This window comes from Drosophila serrata, unplaced genomic scaffold (genome assembly GCF_035046125.1).
Source record: "Drosophila serrata isolate PLE 108 unplaced genomic scaffold, ASM3504612v1 contig_382, whole genome shotgun sequence".
Lineage (NCBI taxonomy): Eukaryota > Metazoa > Arthropoda > Insecta > Diptera > Drosophilidae > Drosophila > Drosophila serrata.
In genome coordinates, this window is record NW_028257280.1 from 3,348,667 (window position 1) to 3,370,976 (window position 22,310).

A 22,310-nucleotide genomic window follows, 5' to 3' on the forward strand; every position below is an offset into this window, starting at 1 on the left:
CATTCGTTCGTTCCACCAAATCGGACGTTAATTAAATGTTGCCATAATAGGATAAAAACTTTTGCCTTTTTTCCCCCTTGATTTTGTGGGTACGTTAAGCTCCGTCCCTCCCCCCTTAATGAGAGAACATTTGCACAGTGTTAACCATAACCATATTTTCATTTATTATGGAGAAACATTGTTCGTTTATTTTAGCTTTTGTTTAAACAGAAAAACATATTTTGACTCTGCTTAGGTTAGCTTCATTTACTTATTTCCTTTCCGTTTAGTTTAGTAATTTCCATAATTATTTCTTTGACTATTTTCTTTGGTTGAACCGAGTGCTTCCGTTCGCTCTTATTTACTTAAAAGTCTTATCAAGACCGCTTAAAACCGACCTCTAAATGTACAATTATCAAGTATGAATATTTTACACAGTAACTAGATGATGGACTACGTAGAACAATTTCGCGGCTGACAACCAGATAAAAACTTATCCATATACACTGAATAACCATCTATATATATATAGCCGAGGGTTACCTCCCCCTATATCATTGTGCAGGGTGTATATGAGTGTACTTTTTGGGTGTATGTATGATTTCGGTATAAATAAATAACAATCGAAGGCCTAAAATGTTTGTGTATTTCTTGTATATATACAATCGGACATTTCTGCTTCTGTTAACACAAAATAAACTGTGAACTCTAAACTGTAAAGTGTGTGTTTCCACCGAAAGGTTGACTATAATTGCTGACTTTTGGCCCGTGTATAATGATTATTATGTATGACAAACGAAATGAATTTCAAATTAAAACAATGACAACATACAACTCAGTTTTTCGGATGGCTGAATGAATGGGGGTCGAAGCAGCTGCTATTTATGGGTTCCTTGTTTTCATTATTATTATTTTTTTCTTTTTGATAAGTAAGGGATGTATATAGTGAGTGCTGGGGGGCCTGGACTCTTTCCGTTGACTGTGCTGTCTTGATTATTGATTCGTTCGTAATACTGCCTGCCTCTGCCTGTCTCTCCTTTGGGGATGTCTTATAGATAATACTCGTTTAAAGGACACACTGTATATGTACACTAGTTCGTAAGACGCTCCTCCGCGCCCATTAAATGCACCTGGGGAGGAGCGTGGCCCAGTCCCAACTAGGCCGGGACAGTGGCATTCAGCGTTCAGCGTTCAGCGTTCGGCGTTTTTTTGCATTCAGCATCGAGCACTGTTGCATCAGCTCCAGCTCCAGAGACCACCGCCGCCCAGCATCCAGTTCCACTTCCAGTGCCAGTGCCAGTGCATGTTCCGGTTCCAGTTCCAGTTCCAGTTCCAGTTACCATTGCCATAATAGTTGGAGTTGCAGTTCCAGGCGACAGCCGCCAGCGTCATCGCCATCCTGGCAGCGAAGGCTAAAGGCACGGACGTGGCCGGCGGCAGGAGGCGCAGGCAGGTGGCGCTGCTGTTGCCGTGCTGCATGGCGGCCGGATGCTCCCCGTTGATGACGTGCACCACCACCGAGGCGGAGTCTGCAATGGGAGCGGGAAAATGCAAAGAAAATGGGGAAAATGGGGAAATGAGTGTGGTGGTGGCATGGTTTTCAAAGGAGGCATTTGGTGACGGTTGGCAGGTGGTGGAACGTGGTTGGGGGGATGGAAATGCCGCAGGTCACGAATATAGTTGCATTAATTGCCAGTGTGGGTGGGGGAGCACACACTCGGAAAATTCTTGCCACCAAAACTTTTTAATTTATGAATAGACGAAAGTCACACAAGTTTGAGTAACGACCTTTGAGAGAGTTTAAAACGCTTTGTTCCTCTGATTTCTAAACAAATAAAGCCCCACTTTGGAAACTAAACAACAAGCTAAGTTTTGTTTATAAACAACATATATTATGTTGTGTTAGCTATTCTTAACTAATGAGTAGGCCTTCATTATTATTCAAGTTGTTTAAACTGTATTTTAAATTAAAGTTTGCAAAGATGGTACTTGTTTTAGTTAGTTATTCTTACAGCTTATTTAAGACCAGTTTCTTAATCAATTTTTACAGTTCTTATATTTATTTTAAAGTCAATATATGTTTCCAGGCATCATAGCTTAGAGTACATTAGATAATTTCTTCTATATATGGTCTTTTACTTTAAGATTAAGAAAATGTTTTCTTTTTTAATATTTCATTCTATATACCAAAAAAAAAAAAACAATGTAAAAGTAAACTCAAGGCCTAAACTGTCCTAATTTATTTACTCTTTTTGTTAAACCTTCCTGAATGATCCCTCAATTTAAATATTGACTTTTAGTTATGTTTTTATTTTTAGGGTAATAATTGCTCATACGCCTCGTATCCTCAATTAAAATAATGTTTGTGGGTAAGCTCAAGGCTCTTTACAATTGCTGACACACACATCAGGCTATTTATAAAGGATATCAATAACTCTCTACGCCCACAAGTTAAACTTTAGCTGATGAACAATCAGTCATGTTTCCATTCTCTGCCATTACACAGGCTCAAAAGTTCATAAGACTTCACAGAGATTTTTCTGCCATATTTTTAGACAATAGAAAAGTTCATGTAACATTCAATGTGAATTTATATTGTTTTTTTTTAGATAAACTAAAGTTTAAACAAGGCTTTATTTTTTTAGGATTCATGTTTGTTATTTAGACAGCAATTTGAAATATGAAATAATTATGAGGCATATAGTTTTCGCTTGTGTATTTTCCAAGTGTGTCGATGCAGGGGAAATTGGCATATGGCTGGAGTGCTGGGGTGCTGAATGTCGACTCACCTGAGCTGCTCGGGGAGCAGGTGTAGTTGCCCGAGTCCGCCGGCGTGGCCTTGGCGATGAGGAGCTTGCTGGTCCGCGTGGAACGCTCCGTGATGACGTTGATGCCGCCACGCTGGCTATAATTCATGACCCGCTTGCCCTTGTACCAGTAGATGAACGACGGCGGCACCGGCGACTGCATCGCCAGGCAGGTGAGATTGATGTCGCTGCCGCTCTTGATGAAGAGCTCCGCGTTGCCCAGGATCTTGGCCCGCGACACTGCCAAGCGAGAGAGGTGATAGAAAGCCACACGTGGCAGGCAATTAATTAGCACTCCGCCCAACAAATGGCCAACTAATGGGAGCTTCTTCTTCTCTATTCATTCCCAGCTCCCCCACTTGGACTCCATACTCACCCACTACGTTGAGGCGGAAGCCCTGGCTGATCTTGGGCTCGGTGGACACCTGGCATTCGTAGGTGCCAGAGTCCCTGGGCTGGGGTGACGAGATGCGCAGCGTCCACTCGTCGGAGCCCTCCGAGTGCAGCGACTGGAAGCGCTGGTCGTTGGTGTACGTAAGGATGCCCACCGTAAGGATGTGCAGGTCGCGCTTTCGTATCCAGGACACCTGAAGGAGGAAGAATAAACAGTCATTAAATATAGGTAAAGCAGACCTCCTTTTGCACCCCCAAAACACATTAGCTTAAGTTTCTTCCGGCATAAAAAGTTATTTCCTTCATTAAAAGGACCTTTTGCTACACAGAAAACTCATCAGTAAATTGCCATAAATTGATTATGTTTTGGCAATTAAAATGTTTTGCTAGGATATTTGAGAAAACCTACCCTTCATGTGCACATGAATAGAATTTCTTTATATGTTTTTAATTTAATTAAATTCTATTCTAAAATTGTTTTCAGCAGAGAAAAGCAATTATATTTTTTAACCTCTTGATTCCGCACAAAAGTGACCTACAAAAATGTGAAACTAGTTTAAAAAAATAATAATGAATACAATTTGAACGAAAGCCTTTACTGGGACAGCTGTACTTGCATGCACGTGTCAGAATCTCGAATGAAAAATTATTTCGTGTTTCTTAAAGGTGTGGCTTGCCTTCATGAATTTTACGAAATGGTTTTTAGATTCGTGTGAGGCAATATTTATGATATTCCTTGAAAGAAGGGGGCATAATTGCCTTGTGTAAATGCCACTTAAGGACCGACACAATGGAGATTTACATTTAGTATTTTTACCCTAAGTTCTTCGGCTAAAAATAGTACAAACTATTGACATCGGCCAACAAAGTAGTCAACTTTTTGCACGTGGCAAGTTTTTTGATACGCTTTCATGTTATGACATTTTGAAATATGTATCTTCGGGGAATAAATTCGAAATTTGGCCAAAAGTTTAAGTGCAAGGAATAAAAAACTTTTCACTTAATATTCAGTGGAGCGGCAAGCTCCCAATAGCAAATCCCCAAAATAATAACATAAATGCTCTTTTATATGTTCCTATAATTAGCCGGATTTTTCGCCAGCAACAAAAGCGTGTTCTGGCTTAAAAGGATTCCAGCCTCCAGGTCTTTGTGTGCTCCTTGTGTTCTACCTACCTGAAGGATGCCTAGGATACTTTGGCCACGAAGCAAATTGAGCAACTTTAAATGGTTGCCCAAAGTTTTCCCATTTGTGGGCGTGGCGAGGCAGCAGGGGAAAACTAGAAATTCATTAATTGCCCGTTTCGGCTTTGTCTGGACTCTAATTTATGGCTGCAATTGGGTTACTTAATGCGGCCCAGTCCCGGAGTAGTTTTATGTACATCTCTATATATCTCTATATATATATTTATAGATATATATTATATAAGAGTAGGAGTTGCTTATGCCAATGGAGGAGAAATGAGCGAAACGAAGCTCTCGCTTTGTGCCTGGCTTAATTTCGCCGTTTGTTTGGGTTCAATTAATTATGGATTAGCGCCTGGTCGTGCACAGCCGTGCACATAAAGAGTCCGCTTGATTTATATTTAAATTAATATTCATTCATTAACCATCCGTTCACTAATTTTCAATATTCAATTAAAATTAATTGCATTTCCCCAGTGCAAATAAGTTCAAGGCAAGGCCTTTGGTTAATGCACAGAAAAATGTATAAAAAGTGAAACCAACCAATTAACACGTTCACTAAGTGAATTTTCCACATTTAATACTCCATATAGCACGCAATGATTGATAAATGCAAACAAAACAAACTAAAAGAAAAATAGAAAAAATATTGAGTTTTTAATACAGAAAATAATTGCATTTAGATTGCAAGAAACATATTAATTAACAATAGAAAAAATCTTGATAAACGATTGACTCTTTAAATATTAGTTTAGATGATTAATCAGCGGGAAAAAATATCTATGTTGTTTTAGTTTTTTATACAAAATCATTTTAAATGATTGATTGATTATGTTTTTATGTGTGCTATCATAGTATTTATTGATTTTAATTCACAGATACAATTTAAATAATTGAGTTGCAATTTTCATTTTAGTTAAGAAACTATTAGCTTAGATTAATTCTATATTACGAATTCTGGGAGATTAATGAGTATTATCTTGTACATTTTATAAAAACAACAATCTATGCTGATTAGTTTTTTAATCATAGAAATTTAGTATATAAATCTCTGTGCTTTTAATTAACAATTTAAAGTTCTAAGATTTTAATCAAGTTTCTTGCCTGAACGCTCTTTCTCTTTCTCTAAGCAACATGCCTCTAAACTAGTTTACATCACTTGAACTAAATTTTTGCCAAAGTGATTAAGCTTCGTTTAGTTTTCCTTTTCGTTGACATTTTCCTTTGAGGCTGCCTCACACACGAACTATGCGAAACGAAATGCGAAAAATCCCATTTAGAGGGAAAATTTTCATGTCGTGCATATATTGCGACAATCAATTAGCACGGAACTCGGTGGCACCGGCAGTGGGTGTCGTGCCACAGAAGCTCTGAGTGACTGGAAAAATGGATCTCGAATTGGGATTCGTGCAGTCAGAGAAGCAAGGAGCAAGGAGCAAGGAGCAAAGGACTGAGAGAATGCAACGTGCTGGAGACACCGCCAATTAGCCGCATATAACGGGAGACAATGCCCAGAATGGAGGATTAGGGCAGAGTTCAGTTCCGCTCCAAGCTCCAACACGGCTCCAGCACGGCGTTAATTACTCAATGCCACTGACTTGCTGAAAGTTGGGCGGGCGAACGAGCGTTGCTGACATCGTTGTCAGCCGGGGAGAGGAAGGAGGAGCAGGGTTTGGTTCTCAAAACTCCGCTCGGAGGGGAGCCAGGAGGCGGACACGGACAACGTAAAATTTATTACACCGCATAATTGCACAGCCACAGAGCGACTGGCCGGGACAAAAGGTCGGCGAGGTGGCGGGAACTCGGCCTGGACATGGACATGGTCATGGATTGGGACCAGGACAAGGGACCAAGGACTGGGACTGGCAGGTGGCGGCATGGTACGGTCCGGGGTCCTGTGTGTTGTTGCATTTGCTAACAAATCGCCGGCAGCGGAAGCGAAGCCGTGTTACAAATGTGCAAACCAGAGCGAGCCAAACACACACAAAGGCGAGGGGGTTTATGGTCAGGAGGAGGAGGACTATAAGGGGAGGCGCATTCCAGGGGGCATCGGGGCAACCATCCAACCACCAACTTTATGGCGTAATCTTTTAAAAGTAATCTACAAATCTGCCACACGACCGCCGCAGGTCGTTTGTTTTGCCTTATGCCTTATGCGAATATAATGCCGGGGACTCGGACCCCGGACCCTGGACCCAGGACCCTCTCCCTCTCCCCGAGCATATTAATTGCTGGCGACCCGACCCCACTTACCGCTCGATCGCCCAGATTCCGGACGCGGCAGTGCAGCAGGGCTGCCTGGCCCACGGTTGCGGTGACCTCGCGCCTCGAGGAGTTGTCGAAGTACGGCTGGGAGTAGGGCGTCTCCCAGTAGTGCGGCGGCACCTCGCCGCCAACCAGGCCGCAATCTGTGAACAAACAGAGGATGCATCGCGCATTAATCCCAGCACTTGCAGAAAATAACTTAAAACTCTATCAGAAATGGTTAAATGTTATCAGATAAATAACAGTCATGTTACTGATAGTAGAAATGTAATCCCTAACCAAATATGATTGACATTTGGACAGGATTATTTATATTACATTATCTAAAGGAAGTTGTTTCATGCATATCTGTCTCTCATATCTCATTTGTTATTTAATTATTGAAAATATATTCAGCCATATGCACACAATGATATTGTGAAAAAATACTTAGATGCTCATATTTCACAAGCTGTTTTTGTGGGCATTTGAAGAGGAAGTCATTCAATTTCAATTGAAGCTACAAAAAAATATATATATAAATATTTCAAATATGTATATGAACAACGAATGCCGTGGGCCTTTACACATAAATTAATTGATTCTTTTGTTTTTTTTTTTTATAATGAAAATTATTTAAGCCTGTTAACTTTAAAGTAAGCCTCTTAAGTGGATTTGCCACTTTAACATGGCAGATAATACAATATATAATTTTAATTTATATAAAAGGTTTCCGCTTCTGATAATGGGATTTAAATTAAAATGTTACAATTTCTATTAATCATACTATAAAATCCTTCAAATTTTAGTTCGATTATTTTAGATAATTCATTAAATATGGAGAACACTGGTTTATATAATTTAATAATAAACAAAAACAGAAAGAAACCTAGCTTTGGGAAGCCAAGGTTTATACACCCAAAATTTTGTTTATACATACAAAATTACAATCAAATTATTATATAGAAAAGGAAATCGATCAAAATAAGTTTAAATTCTTTGAATCTAAACATATTTAGTGGTATGTTTATATGGAAGTATTTTCGAAAAAATCAAAACTAAAACAACTCATATCTTGGCCAAAAATGTATTCATTTTAATTCGGAATGTTTTCCAATGTTTCGTTTTAGTAGGTTATTAAATCTGCATACTGGATTTATCATATACAAAATTCAAATTTTTATACATTTTTGGCAATTTTAAATTTTCAAATTTTGAATTATTTTCGGCAAAAATATTTTCTTGCCAGAGATGTGGTGCTGATCAAGGTTTATAGGGTCAGAAATGATTCCTTCACAGTGTTTCGAGCCTCAGACTAAATATTAACTTTATAGTTTATTTAGAAAACATATATACACATAAACACTATAAACTCCAAGCTAAATATGTACTTATTTCTCTCTGTGTAGACCACAAACATGAGGCATAAAATAGGAAAAAACTCACCGAGGTGCAGGAACAGCCACAGCGGCACCAGGAAAATCGCTTTCAACGCTCTGGGGCAGTCCGTTGTCCACATGGTTTATGCTCTCCACTCGGACTTCTGGTCCTTCGGCTACTGGCTTCAGCTACTGCTGCTCTGGCGTTGGAGTCCTCCGCTCCTCGCTGCTGGGCTTGCTCCGTTTACGGTTTAAGGTTTAATAATAATCTGCAAAGGAGGAAATATTATTACCAGCGCGCTTTTTTTTATGGGGCCAAAGGCGAAGGACGACCCGCCTGGAAATGCGACAAGGGAATGGGAAAGTAATTTGCCGGGCAAATGATGGAAGCGAGCCTGAACCAGGATATGGGGAGGAGGAGGAGGAGAGTCCTGCCAGGGCACAAGCCAATATGTTTCCTTTTTCGCCAGCAGACGGCAAATTGCCATGCCCATCGCAGGCAATTGTTTAATACAGTGCGTTTCATTGCCCTCGGATGGTTAAAAGATTGAATAATAACGATAAACATAAAAAGAGATATAATGAAACGTAGAAATTGGAATTGGCTTCGAAGTATTCTAATAATATTACGTACATTTTAATTTAACTTTAAGGGAATATTGATTTGAAAAAGCTTGAATTAGAGGTGGAATATGAAAAAGTTATTTTACTATATAGGTCATCTTATGAATGGCTCTTTTCACAAAAGTTTACAATACTTTTTCGATATATTATTAAGTGCGATTTTTCACTCAAAACGATTTATTCACAATTATTTGATATGAATTTTCCCAATTGTCAACTTAATTGGCAACAAAATTGGTCTGTTTATCGTTAAAATTAAAGCATTATTTTGGCACTCCAATTGTATTAATATTATATGCCAGTTGAGTGCGGGTGGATGAATTATCGGAAGAATTAGTTTTATAATTGGGTCAGCAATCGACAAATTTGTTGTGCCAACTGTGCCAAGAATAAATTATAGATAAATTTGCCAACCAACACAGATTCAGATTCAGCCACACACCATTATTCTGTGGATCCTCGGTCACATTTGAACGATTAAACATTATTTATTGATTTACGGCGACTTGTGTGTGCGCATACTTATGGAGCTCACTGCACCGCAATTCCAATTAACAGAATGAGAGAATCGTCGCTGGGAATTCGTCCGAATGGGGGGTTAATGAGGTTAATGCCGGATGAGGTTGTTGTGCAGCCTCCTCAACTTTCAGTTTTCCGACGACAACTCCCCGGGTTGCCAGGCAACAAAGTGACTTAACTATGCTGCCACTTCTTTGGGGGAGCACAAAGGATAAAGATGATGGGACAACACAGGGTGCGGGGGCGAACCAGAGCACGTTGAATGGAAAACTGAGCAAAAGTCGAAAAACTTCGTGAAGGATGAAATTAAAAAGTTTTCGCAAAACTGAGCTCCTGGCTAAACGACCTTGTCAACTATATAGTTTTATCTGGATAAACTCGATACTCCCCTTCGTCTTTCCCTCTGCATTTGCAAATTTGTCAGTCTGCTGCCATGGTGCCCCCGAGTCTGAGTCGAAGTCAAAGGAGTCGGAGCATGAGTCCTCGAGGCTGTTCCTCTCATTATTTATGGCTCCAACTCAGTAATCAGTCAGTTTGCGGAAGGTCGGGCAGGGGACGGCGCCTAGAACGGTCTTTCATAATCCCGGTCATTACTCAAAAATATACATTTGTTGTCAGTCCAATTAGCTGCGTGACTCCAAGGGTCAAAGCCTCGGTCCGGCGGCCGCCATTTGTTTTGGTCACTTTTGGCCTTTCAGCCATCGCGTCGGCTCCTTGGTTGCCTGGTTTCTTGGTATCCGGGCCTCCTCCCGGATCCCCTGGTCCCTGGTCCCAGGTCCCTCTCGGTTCCTAGGAAAAAGGTTTCGCAGGCTTCATTTTTTTCGCAGCTATTACAGCGGAATTATCGCCTGGCCGCCATGTCCGCCGCAGTTCCCTTTCTCTCCTGCTCTCCATGGAAATTAAACAAAAGTTGTTCTTCTTTTTGTTGTATTTTTTTATCCGGCTAGCGAACAACATTATTCTGTTGTTCTTTTCCTAACTTTTCAGACCTGTCAAACGGAAAAGGCGGACAAAGGACGACCGCACAGTTTGTCCGGGAAAAGGACCCTATTTATTGTTTGTTTTTCTCGCTTGCCCTTGCCCCCATAGTCGTCGTCCCGCCCCCCGTGTCCTTGCAGGCGCATTAAATTAAATTCCTTCACTTACTGGGTCTCCGCAATGACTTCCAAATGACACCAACGTCATCATCCCCCGAGGTCCGGCTCTTAACTCCTGCTGCGCTTTGTCCCGCGGTTGCCTCAACTACTGTTGGTTTAATCCGGAGCTTGCCATGGGGATGGGATTGCGCAACGCGCAATAATTAGGCGGCATGGCGCGTCCAATCAACAGTTCTCGAAAGGTATTCAACAATTCTCTCAACAATTCACCAATGACACACACACAGACGCACACACAGTTCACCAATCAATGCCAGCGCGTACAACAATTCAGCAATCAATCCGTTCAACAATGCGGCCAGCGCTAGGTTTATTTTGGTCTGACTCTTTGTGTGCGTGGCTTAATAACGCGGATTTCGAAAATATTTCCGTTTGGCGGGGACACAGATCCACATAGGGACGCGGATGCGGACGCGGACAGGGACCCCGGACACCGACACGGATACGGACACGGGCACGGGCACGATGACGAGGCGACAGGCGGCGAGTAGCGACAAGGACGAGGGCTTTGTATTATTATTTTCACCGATGTGTGTATGTGGATGTTACCACATTAGGTGGCAGCCAGGAGACCCTATAGGTATGCACACCAGCACCAATACACAGCGGAACTCGCACCGACACACACAGACACCGACACCGACGATGTGGCAGCGAAGAGAGGTGGCATTTTTGTGTATCCGTCTCGGAACGTGACCAACGGCGGCTCCGTGGGATTTAGTTATTAAACGGCTTTTGGCTTGCGCCTTCACTTCATTCCTTCGTCTGTTTTCATTTTTAAATGTGGCACAATGCTCGGCGATGCTAGTAGCACTTTCTCTTTCTCTTTCTCGTTGGCGTTCTCTTTCCCCTTGCCCTTGCCTTCAGTGACTGTGTACTCCGGCGATAAAGGAGCAGCGTTCACGGGCATCCTTGCGGCAGGATTCGCGTGCTGGAACTGATTCCGTGTCTATCTCGGCATGAGCACAGGACTTGCACTCGTCCTCGGACTAGGGACTCCGAAAACGCTGACTCCGAAAGCGTTGCTCTCTGGCGCAGGCGCAGACCCAGGCAGGACGAAAGAGAGAGTGGCGAAAGCCGAAAGCTGTAACCCGAAAGGATGAGAGGATTTCCTCGAGAGCTGGAGCATATCAAATATTAATTTGCCATCCATTTGTTGCCTCTTTCTTTGCATGCCTAATGAGCAATTTTATTTTTAAGGCAAGAAAGGCAAGGCAAGGCAAGGCAAGTCAAGTCAAGTCAAGGGTTCCCGCTCGACTCGAGTTGCTTATCCCTTAACCACAGAAAGTCGGATCGCTTCTCTCTCTCTGACTGAGAACTCTCTTCTACATCCATCTCTTTCGGCACTATCTGGGTTATTAGCACAACCTGCCTCAATGCGAGACACACGAGACACGAGACCCTAGGCCGAAACAGAATCCGAGTGCAAGTCGTGGCCAGACGAACCTAATATGCTCCATAGTCACGTACAAATGAATATTCGTAGTAGAGACGCCTTCGTTTTGGCATATTAATATAGTCTACATTTCGGGGCACGTCCCTTCCCGTTTCGTCGGTGCTCGGCGGCACTCTCTTCTGGCTCCTAGCTCCTGGCTCCTGGCTCTTGGCTCCTTGCCTCTGGCCCTTCCTTCGGTCGTCGTTCTCGCACATGAATGATTTACGCCGGGCCATGGAAATGTGATTTTTACCGCAATATATAGGTATAGGTAATGGTATAGGAATCGGAATCCCTTTTTGCCAAATTCCTCTTACCCCTTAGACAAGGCAGAAACAATTGAACAGACAGTTATAGGCCAATTTCAGTTTATGTACATGCGTCGCACTCGAGAGAGATGTATGTGTGTGTGTTGGTTGTTAGGTAGGGTAAGGGGTGAAGGGGTGAAGGGAGCTCTGACCGTAAAGGGGGGAGGGAGGTGCAACCAACACCTGTGCCTCGCCGCTTTTTGTTGCTACTCTGGCCATGTCAAATGTTGCGTGTTATGGCCCGCAAATGTGGCTGGCGAAAGCGTATCCTCCTCCTCCTCCCTTTTAGCCGGCCTTTTGCCACCCTTTGGTAGTACCCCCCTTAACAGTTTTAACCTCTCCAGTGGCCGCCCCCTTCCGAAAACCAGAGGCGGGCATTTCAACGCATGCCTTACGAGCTCATAAATAACAAGAAATGAAGTAAAGTTGATTCAGTCGAAGCTTAAATACCCTTGCATAATTATAATGGGTATTTCCACTGATCTTTACTATATTATTCATTAAATATAGGTTCTCTTTTACTAATTTTGTATTTTTAGCAAGAGTATTATGGCTCTTTAGAGAGCTAAAAAAGCATTAAGTTTAGTCTAATAACGATCTTATCTTTAACAGGAAAGGCAACTATGTTAACTTATGAAAGCCCAAGTTTATATAAACTTAAAGTTTACAAATAAATTAGAGGATTAAAATTAAATTAAATTAATATTGTTAAATTCTTTAAATCAATATTGATATTGTTATAAGAACTTTTCTCCGACAAAATAAAGTTTACAAATCTCATAACTAAGCCAAAAATGCATTAAATTCAAGCGGAAAGCGTTCCCATGTAAGTTTTTATGAGTTTAATAAATCTGCATACTCGATTTAAAATTTAAAAAAAATTAGATTTTTTGCCAATTTTGTATTAATTGTAATGATATAACCCCTTATAAAATTATGAAAAAAAAATAAAAAAAAAATTGTTTTCTTCCAAACATGGCAAAATCGATTCGATTTTTGATGCTGATTAAGAATATATATGATTTATAGGGTCGGAAATTACTCCTTCATTACGTTATAAGCTACAGCCTGAAATTATAATACCTTGCGATTATACTGATCTGATACAACCAACACAATATCGATTTATCCCACTCATTAAATATGGTTCATTATATACATTCTTTTGAGTGACATTTCCATTAAATAAAACTATATCAATACCCCTCCAAGTCCTGATCGATTTGCCTGTTAACTAGAATATAATTAAACACCTTAAAGGTTAAATTATAAATAATAAATAACTCCGTCAGTGTCATTACAAACCACTGCTCACAATTAAAATGCCCCACAAGGGTATCGATGGGCCGCCTGTTCGGTCCGAGCCCGATAAAGTCGAGTGTGCTTGACTGGAGAATGCCCTGTAGGCCTCGTCGTTCTCGGTCAACCAAGCAGCAGCAGCAGCAGCAACAAGGACGCAATGCAAATGAGCAGGGCACTGAGAAAGAGACAGCAGCAGGAGGCACTCGGAGCAAGCCAGCTAGTAGTGGGAGGGAGCGAGGCAGCCAGTGCAGCAGAGAATTGACAGACAATGGCCCTGTAATTGACACGCCACCTAGCGGCCATTACGAATGATTAAAGTTGTTATGGCCCCCCGCCTGCGTTGGTGTTAGTTTGTGCCCTGTGTTTGCGGTAGTGTGTGTGCGCGCGTGTGTGTTTGGTTTGACATTTGATTATAAAATTCCATTACCAAACAATTGAAATGGGAATACAGCACAACGTCCAGATAGCCGGGGCGGCATCCCGCTAAGCAGTTTACAAATTCTATAATTAAGTCAGCACGCAATCGGGTCAAAGGGGACAGAGTAGAAATATATAGGGATTTATGCACGATAAAATCTACATTTTAGTAATTTTAATTTGAATATGCAACAGTTTTTCAACTTTCTAATTATAGCTTTTCCTCATATTACATGCTTGAAAACATCTAGTTAAACGCTATAGCAATGCATTTAAAAAAAACAAAGTGGGATGTTGTTCTCTCTTCTATATATGAATTATACTATAATAATCTAAGAATCTAGCTATTAGTATTATTAATAGAGAAAGCATTATATATTTAAGATACCAGAAGTTTGTACTTAACTTTTAATATTACTTTAAAATATTATTCAAATTCATCCTAAATCCATTTATAAAATAAATATGAGAAACAAAGTGCGATCATGATCTCTTTACTATATATGATTTATACTTAATATAATATATAAATTTATTATATAATATTACTTTAAATATTATTCAAATTCATCCAAAATCCATTTATAAAATAAATATGAGAGGATCATTTTTATTATCATTTGGCCTCATTAAACGGTTACTTTAGCATATTCTAATTATTTTATATCATATGAGAACCAAACAAAAAAAGATATAAATGTAGAAAATAGTTTTATGTTTAATTTTAAATCAAATATACAGAACTAAAACCATCGCAATGGCCTCTCTTAGGTCACACCCGATATCTACTGGGTGTCGGGGATATATCGACTACGTGGCAATACTTAACGCTCGCTGGCCCATTCAAGAAATCAAATTAGTGGAGCAATCTATCCACCCCCTTTGTGTCCACACCCTCACCTCACCCGCTGCGATGTTATCTGCTCACCTTTTCGCCAGCGAATTTATTGTTGCCAATTAATTTGTTAAAATTAGTGGAGCAGGCCTTGTCGTTGCCTCTGCATTGTGGTAGTTTCAATTGCCGGAGACTACTCTGGGTTGGGTGGGGACTACAAGGATATGGATGTGGATGTGAATGTGGACGTGAACATGGACTTCGAGGCAGAGGCGGAGACGGAGGCGGAGACGCTGTCTTCAACTGCTTATCGATAAGCGAAAGTGGGCAAAGGACCCCCAGACGTCGTCGCCTCCGAAATGTATGCCACGTACACGTATTTATCCATTGCTTAGCTCGCCGACGCCATTTATTGCTCACAGAGAAATGGGGACGTCACAGGGGGAGGCGGCATTGGAGCTAATGGAGGCCTCTGAAGGAAAATGGCTGGGTGCCGGGGGTGTACTTGGAGGTGCGGACCGAGCCCGCTTCCGTTGCCTTGAATGAATGCTAAATTAATTTCAAATGAATACAAATGGCTTTTCGCTTTTAAGACCAGACCGAGCTGAGAAGCGCCGAGCGCAGCAATAAACTCTCTACCCAACACGCACACAGCCGAAAAAAAAAAGGAAATCAAGTCGAGAATTTTAAAGTTTATTTCTTTGCGCTTCAGAGAACAAACTGAGAAGCACTTTCATATAAAGAGATTTGGCATATAAATAAAATCGTGATTTTCAATTAGTCCTTAAATGTCTAAGCTCTAAAAGGAGCAGGATTAAAAATACCCAAAAAGGAAATCAAAACAAATAATATTTCAATTTAAAGAGCATTTGAATTTATGGGAAAGAAATCAAAGAAGGTGAAGGTGGATGCTTTGATTTATGATGATTATTTTATGAATTCTCTTGACATATTGCATTTATTTATTTGATTTCATCATTAGGCAAAGGATAGTCTTTTGAAAGAGTGTATTTCTGAAGAATATATATTTGCTTTCAAACGTTTGTAAAAGAGAAAGTGAAGCTTTAGCTTTGTTTGTTATTAACTAACTTATAAGCATAACTTTAAACGTAGCTTAGGATGTGTTATTAGTATAAAATTGCTTTCACACCTCTTTTAACTAATTTTTTCTATATAAAACTATATTTAGCTCATAAATATAAGGATTTGCATATAATTGTCGCAATGTTTTATACACCTTTAAAGCTCCCTTTAAAGCTGATTTATGTACATTTTTATGGACTTCAAGAAATCCTCATAAAATTTAATATTTAGGTAAAACCTACAGGGACTTTAGCATGCCTTTTAGCACTCTATTTTCCCCCAGTGCAGCACTGAGTCGTTCTGTCTGTTTTACATTTCTTGTTTCGTTGAAATAACTCTACGTCTGGGTCGGCTCCTCCTGGGAGTATATGCGTGTGTGTGTGGACTCCTGGCTACCTTCCTCCTTCAGATCCTTCTCCCAGTTTCGGAGAGAGCCAGCGTTTCGGGGCCTCGATGTCGAGTTTATCAGATGCACTGCTGGGAAATTTACAGCACCACAGTCCGGCCCAGACAACGCGGCCGTTAATTCAATTCAGCGTAAGCCTCTCCGGCGCCCAAGTACCCCCCATCCGTACCAACCATTCTCCCCCCGAAACCTGAGCCCCATGCCCCCTGACTCTGGGGCTATTATCCAATAACTAGAGAACGCGGCTAATCGCGTGAATAGTTTGGGCGGCGTAATTGATGTTTACAGCAAAACACTGCCCATGCCCCCGATGGGAAATTTCCATTTCGTTGACTACTTTTGGGGGCACCTGCTGGGCGGGCGGCGGCTCTTTCAACGATGCCTTGATTTAATGCATTTCATTGAGCAGCTATGGCCACGCCCACCTAACAAGTGGGCCCCTCATCCATTCCATCCATTCAACCCCCCGGCCAGTCAGTCATTTGGGAAGCCCTTCGGGCTTCGGCCACTTTGCATTCATTATTCAATTTGAGCCGCATTTAGATGCCAGCCTGATTAAGATCCCCATTGTGTTTGGGCCCCGGCTAGGTGTCCAAGTCTTAGTCGCTGCCTACTCGATCGGGTATCCATCCGCTCTGTCCACAGAGAATAGGTCAGAGTGATGCCTCAGTCGCATAAATAAACGATGCCGATTCCCTTTGAGACCACCGCCACCACCACCACCACATCCGAACTGTCAGCGCATCAGGCCAGCTGAGTGGAGATGGAATCTGAATGGAGATGGAATCTGGCGGGGAATTCGTATTGATTGACTCGCCTCGCCACGCTCTGGTTCTGGTTCTGGTTCAGATGCAGCTTCAGCTACGAGCTGTGCTTAGACCACGACGATTTTGGTTTCGAATTTTCGGATGCACGACGACATTGCCGCTGAATGGTATTGATTAATGCAATTAATGGCAACTCAAATGCAGTTGAGCGTCTCTTAAGCAAGTCCACCTGGCATGCTTAAAAGGACTTGGGATAGAAAAAACAGCTTAGCGCTTCGATTTTTCAGTTGATTTAGTCCTTCAAACACAGCTCGGTCGTTTTGTCGAAGATTTTCCTTATTATTTATTTTCCCAGCAAACGAGGTTCAATGAATTTTCCCAGTCGCACTCGAAGCCAAAGCTCGTTTTTAGTCGATTATTTAAGTTGTCGATGCAGCAACTGCTTGAATGGAGGCAAAAGTTGAGAGTGCACAATAATAAACTTAATTTAAATACTTTCAAAACAAACACTATTGTCGGAGGTGTCGGATGAAAAATAACTTGTCTAGAAAGTTCAGTCAGAAAAAATATGGCAAAAAGTTTATTTTGTAAATAAAGGATTTGGAAAAATATTCGCCACAATATAGCTCAATCTCTTTATTAAGCAAAAAGGCAAAATATCACGTATACGACTAGTTGGCTAGCTTAAATCTCGAAAGGCCAAAGCTTTATAATGTTTTTGTTAGATGAAACATAAGAGACAAATAAGAAATAAAAGTGGAATATGAAGTAATTTCGTTTTCTTAAATGAACCATTTTTTGAATAAAAAATTCAAGAGTTATATTTTTCAGAAGGAGAATTCTTCAATAGGTCAGAAGTCATAAAAATAAAATTGTATACTATTCAATTCAATAGCAATAATTCAATTTAAATTTAATTTAATAGAAACTATTTGCTTATTATCAATATCTCTTTTTTTTTTAGAAAAAAAATGCAAAAATCACGTATACGACATGTTGACAAGCTTAAGCATCCAAACCAACAGCTTAAAAATGTTTTTTGTTAAGTAGAATTAAAGAAAATATTATTGAATTTCACCCTGTTTTTTCAAACAAAAAATTAAGCAAAACAATAACTGAATCTCTTCATTTTCCCAAAAAAAAAAGGAAGGAAGGCAACATCACGTATACGACCCGTTGTGCAGCTAAAGTCTTGAAGGCAACAGCTGCGCATTTTCGTTTGATACATGCAATAAGACAAATAAATAAGTATATAAACTTGAATACAAAACCATTTCATGCCCTTTGCAAGGCTAAACGATGACTTTCATAAATTTAAGCTGACAATTCACACGAATATATCAAGGGGAATTTATAAATCATTACAAATCAATCAACCTCATTCAATTGCATTTAATTACATATTTCCTAAATCGATTGAACAAATCGGCATCAATTGTAAATTATTTAAGTGAAATTTAAGACACTACCAATTAAGGATACCACAAAACTTTCAAGGAGGAATGCTCCTAGGAATTCCTTTTATGGCAATTTAATATTCGCGGGAAAAAAAAAATATTGACAAATCCTTCGCCGCATTTCCGTGGCGATTTCCACACGATCTGAGAGCGTTAAAGGGCCTCCCCGAAGTGCTTTTGCCCTGGAAGTCTCCTCTCTCTCATCTCTCCTCTCTCCGAGTCCTTCGGTCCCCGCTCCCCGCCCGGCGATAACATTTCATCTGCCCCCGGAGGACACACTGCTCTGGTCTTGCCCGGCTCCCCCGATCCCCTTTGCTGTTACATATTTATGTGTCACATGGTCAGTTAAACTTGTGCATTGCCTCTTCCGCTCGGCTCGGTGTGTGTGTGGGTGTGTGTGTATCTATTGATTTATGGCCGGCACACACACTCGCCCACAGCACAGTGCCACGGATAGATGAAGGAGCGAGATAGACTGAGTGGAAAAACAAAGAAAACTGCATACGATAGACTACAACAATATTTATTTATACTCGACACAATAATTAATTACTTTTCTTCATCCGTTTGTGCAAATAGCCAAAACTAACTAGGCGAACAGTACGTTTCGGGTATGCAAGGCAAGCATAATTTCCCTCTGCCCTCTCTCTCTCTCTCTCTCTCTCTCTCTCTCTCTCTCTCTAAGTGTTAATTGGTTGTAATATATATGTATATAAGGTTTTATGTATAATAACATAAGCAAATATCTGGAAACGAGCTTTCAAAAGGAAGCCACCTATACCTTTTATAGGTATTGGCTGAAAAACTGCTAGAACACGGTGGGAATTCTAGCGCTATGCTGAGTTAATGGGATAAGAGAGAGAGAGAGAGACAGCTCTAGAGCATACAGGCAGAGAACACAATATGTCTCAAAGCCCAAACAATTTCCTGTTTTAATTCTTTAAATTGCAGTTCTTAAATAAAAAATTATTTGGAGTGTTGTTTAGTTTCTCGCACAATTCAAAAAGCAAAATAAATTTCAAAATTAACTCAATTATAATACTTATTTGGTCATATATCTCACAGTTCATAGAATGATGGCATTTTACGACAAAAGAAAGATTAACGTATGGCTTTAAATTCCAGACGTCGACAGCACATTGATCGTTTGTGCGGCTCTGTGATTTATAGTTTCGACACGCACTGTATATGCAAATATAGTGGCCACTGCGGGTGCACTCGATAATCCCCTGCTTAGCCCCCGCATCCGCATCCGCTGCCTGCTCCTCGTCGCCACTCGAACCCAACACCCCGGAGGGCATTTACATAGATGGTTGAGCTGGGAGTTTTTGATGATGGTCCTGGCTGGACATGGAAAACGAGGGAAAAGCAGGGAGCAGGGAGCGGGGAGCAGGGATATGAAACTGGAACTGGACAACATTCAGCATTCAGCAGAGCATAAGCATCTGATATGCATCAAATCTAACTCGATTGCTGGGCCAAAGAATAACCAGGAAATTCTTGTGACTGAAGCTCAGGGAAAACTTTGGTTTCTTTGTATGAGAAATCCTTCCGACCGAAACCCTAAACCCTTCTCCATCCTCCTCCTGCTCCTGCTCCTGCCGCTCCTTTCCCTCATGCATTCACTGTCCGTTGTCCTGGTGTCCGCATGTCCGCTGGCTGATGTCCATCTCTCCATCTCCAGTCGACATTTTCCTTTCATTTTCGCAAGTGGCTCAGCTTGGCTTTTTATATTGGCATCCTGATTCAGATGCTGGGGTTGGAGCCTCTCGAAAATGGAGGCGGAGACGGGACCGAACTCCGCTTTGGCTTTCTATACAAACAAAAACTCGTCGTTTTTGTATTTACATAAGCCTAGACACATACGTATATAAATATATATATATATGTATAGATATATGTTTAGTACGACGCAAGCACACATTCATGAGTCTGGTATACATATATGTATATAAAAAAATATGCACATGGCTGGCTGTCTCTGCTCAGTCAGTTGTTTTCATGCCCTTGCCGAGTGTATTTAAATTTTGTTTAGACGTTTGCCCAAAAACCGAAACCCTGCTGAACAAGATGGGGAAAATGGAAAGAAAAACGAAAAGTTTCCCAAAAAGTTACACCAACTTTTACTCACCAAAAAAGGTGTGAGTGAATGCTTAATAAAATTCAATTTACTCTATATTTTAATTGTTAACAAAAGGGAAACATGCTTATTATAATGAAAAGATAACAGAACCTTATGATTGCACAATAATAAGAATATAAAATAAGGAAATTAAAAAGGCTTGTTAATATTTAAGATGCAATATATGAGAGACTTTATTGATAGAAGCTAAAAACTTTTAAAAGTTTATAATAACCTAAAACTGATTCTTTTTAAACTAAATTTAGATTTTTAGAACCAAAAGAGAATCATAAGATCTATTTTTGCTACGAGACTGGACTCTAAAGAGGATCGTATTAAATAATACCTTTATTTAATATGAATAAGGATTTAGCTAACTCCAACAGACAGAGAGTTCTGCATTAAAATTACTTTCAAAAAACCCTTTGCATATTTTCCTAATTCAATTATAATATGGTCCTTTTTTGTAAAGGGTATCCAAGTCCTCGATGTCGGGGCATCCTTTTTCCCCCTTACTGTTAACTGCTGTTGTTGTGGCTGTCGCTCCTGCGGCTGCTGCTTGTGTCTCTTGAAGATATTTGGCTAAAGGCTTTTAGGACAGCTCAGGACTCTCGTTCGGCTGTTAGTTGCCGCTTCCAGCGAACATAAAAATGCCCTTAAAAGCAACAGAGAGAGACAAACGGAACGAAACCAAACCAAACCAAACGAAACTCAAGGAAAGGCTGACTCCGGGCGGAATCTAAGGGAATAAAAAGAAAACAGGCAAATATAAAACTTATACCGAAAAGGGATTGACGGATATAAATGGTGATATGACCTAAGGTCATTTGTATAAAATTAAGTTGAACATCATAAAAAAAGTAACAAGAACAACAACGCCGACGAATGACAAAACTTGTCCTGGCAAAAGGAGGCGTGGCCAACACGCCCTACGGTTATTTCGGGGCTTAATCAAAAACTTCAATTCGATTTACAATAAGCTGGCCAGGACAGGACAAGACAGAACAGGACAGGACAGGACAGGACAGGATAGGGCAGGACAGGACAGGAAGCGGAAAACTAAAATTGCGATACTTACAGAACTGGCTTCCATTTTTTCCGCCTTTCCTGCTTCACCATTTCCATTTCCATCTTTAATAAACATTTTTATGCCGTATGCTAATAAAGATTCAGCCCCTCTCTCTGAAGCAGTGTCTCTCGCCGGTTTTGGGGCCCCGAAGCTATTTGCTCATTCCCAACCAGCCCCCCTTACCCACACACTTCTTGGCCATCTCCATTCGAGCCCACTTTTAATATCCAGCCACGTATGTCATGGCAAGGAGCCATTAAACACAAAACACAACGGAAAATGTTAAGGCTCTGGGTAAGGGAGGTAAGCAGGACCGGCGGGGAAAAAGGGAAAAGGGCGAAGGCAAAGCAAAGCAGCGAAAAAAAATTATGCCCCAGACGCCGCTGAATTTTAAATGAGCCTTTATGGGCTTCATTTCAGCGTGTAAATTATCTCATTTGTCAGCAATTGCGCTGTGTGCGTGTGCTCCTCTGTGTGTGTGTAGAGGCTCTACTGTAGACCTAGGCCCTGCTATATAGTTCCGCCGCCACCCCCCGCCCCCCTGTCCATATGCGACATGTACTCAGCCATTTGTAAAATGATTCAATGACGTCTCCTGGCATTTAATGAGATAAAGCGCTCGCTTTCCCCCCGATAAGATTGCGTGGCATGCCAAGGGCTCAAGACAACGCACGGCATGGTCCCATATCGTATTTAAATATAGATGTCGTTCATCATCCGAGTGGGTTGATTCATTAATTCGGAGCATAGCTTAAGTTACAGCCGCAGTTCCTTATCTCTCGGAAGTCACAGGACCTAAATGGTTTATGCATAAACTTCGTTACT

The 22,310-nt window shown here is 40.9% G+C and overlaps 1 protein-coding gene across 1 annotated transcript; it reads right to left on the reverse strand.

The window, feature by feature from the left end:
* Positions 1-140: 140 nt before the first annotated feature.
* On the reverse strand, positions 141-11,758 carry dpr4 (defective proboscis extension response 4). The gene is made up of 6 exons (XM_020955669.2): positions 10,274-11,758; positions 8,052-8,253; positions 6,615-6,769; positions 3,163-3,373; positions 2,769-3,026; positions 141-1,508 (listed from the first exon to the last, which is right to left on the reverse strand). Exons 2-6 carry the CDS (start codon positions 8,122-8,124, stop codon positions 1,216-1,218), a joined length of 990 nt encoding a protein of 329 aa, XP_020811328.2. The 5' UTR covers positions 8,125-8,253; positions 10,274-11,758; the 3' UTR covers positions 141-1,215.
* Positions 11,759-22,310: the final 10,552 nt, after the last annotated feature.

Coding starts and splice junctions, on each gene's coding strand:
- dpr4 (XM_020955669.2), bottom strand. CDS start 8,124: ATGTGGACAACGGACTGCCCCAGAGCGTTGAAAGCGATTTTCCTGGTG. Junction 3,027..3,162: donor CTTCCGCCTCAACGTAGTGG/GTGAGTATGGAG, acceptor CTCGCTTGGCAG/TGTCGCGGGCCAAGATCCTG. Junction 1,509..2,768: donor CTGCTCCCCGAGCAGCTCAG/GTGAGTCGACAT, acceptor CTCCCATTGCAG/ACTCCGCCTCGGTGGTGGTG.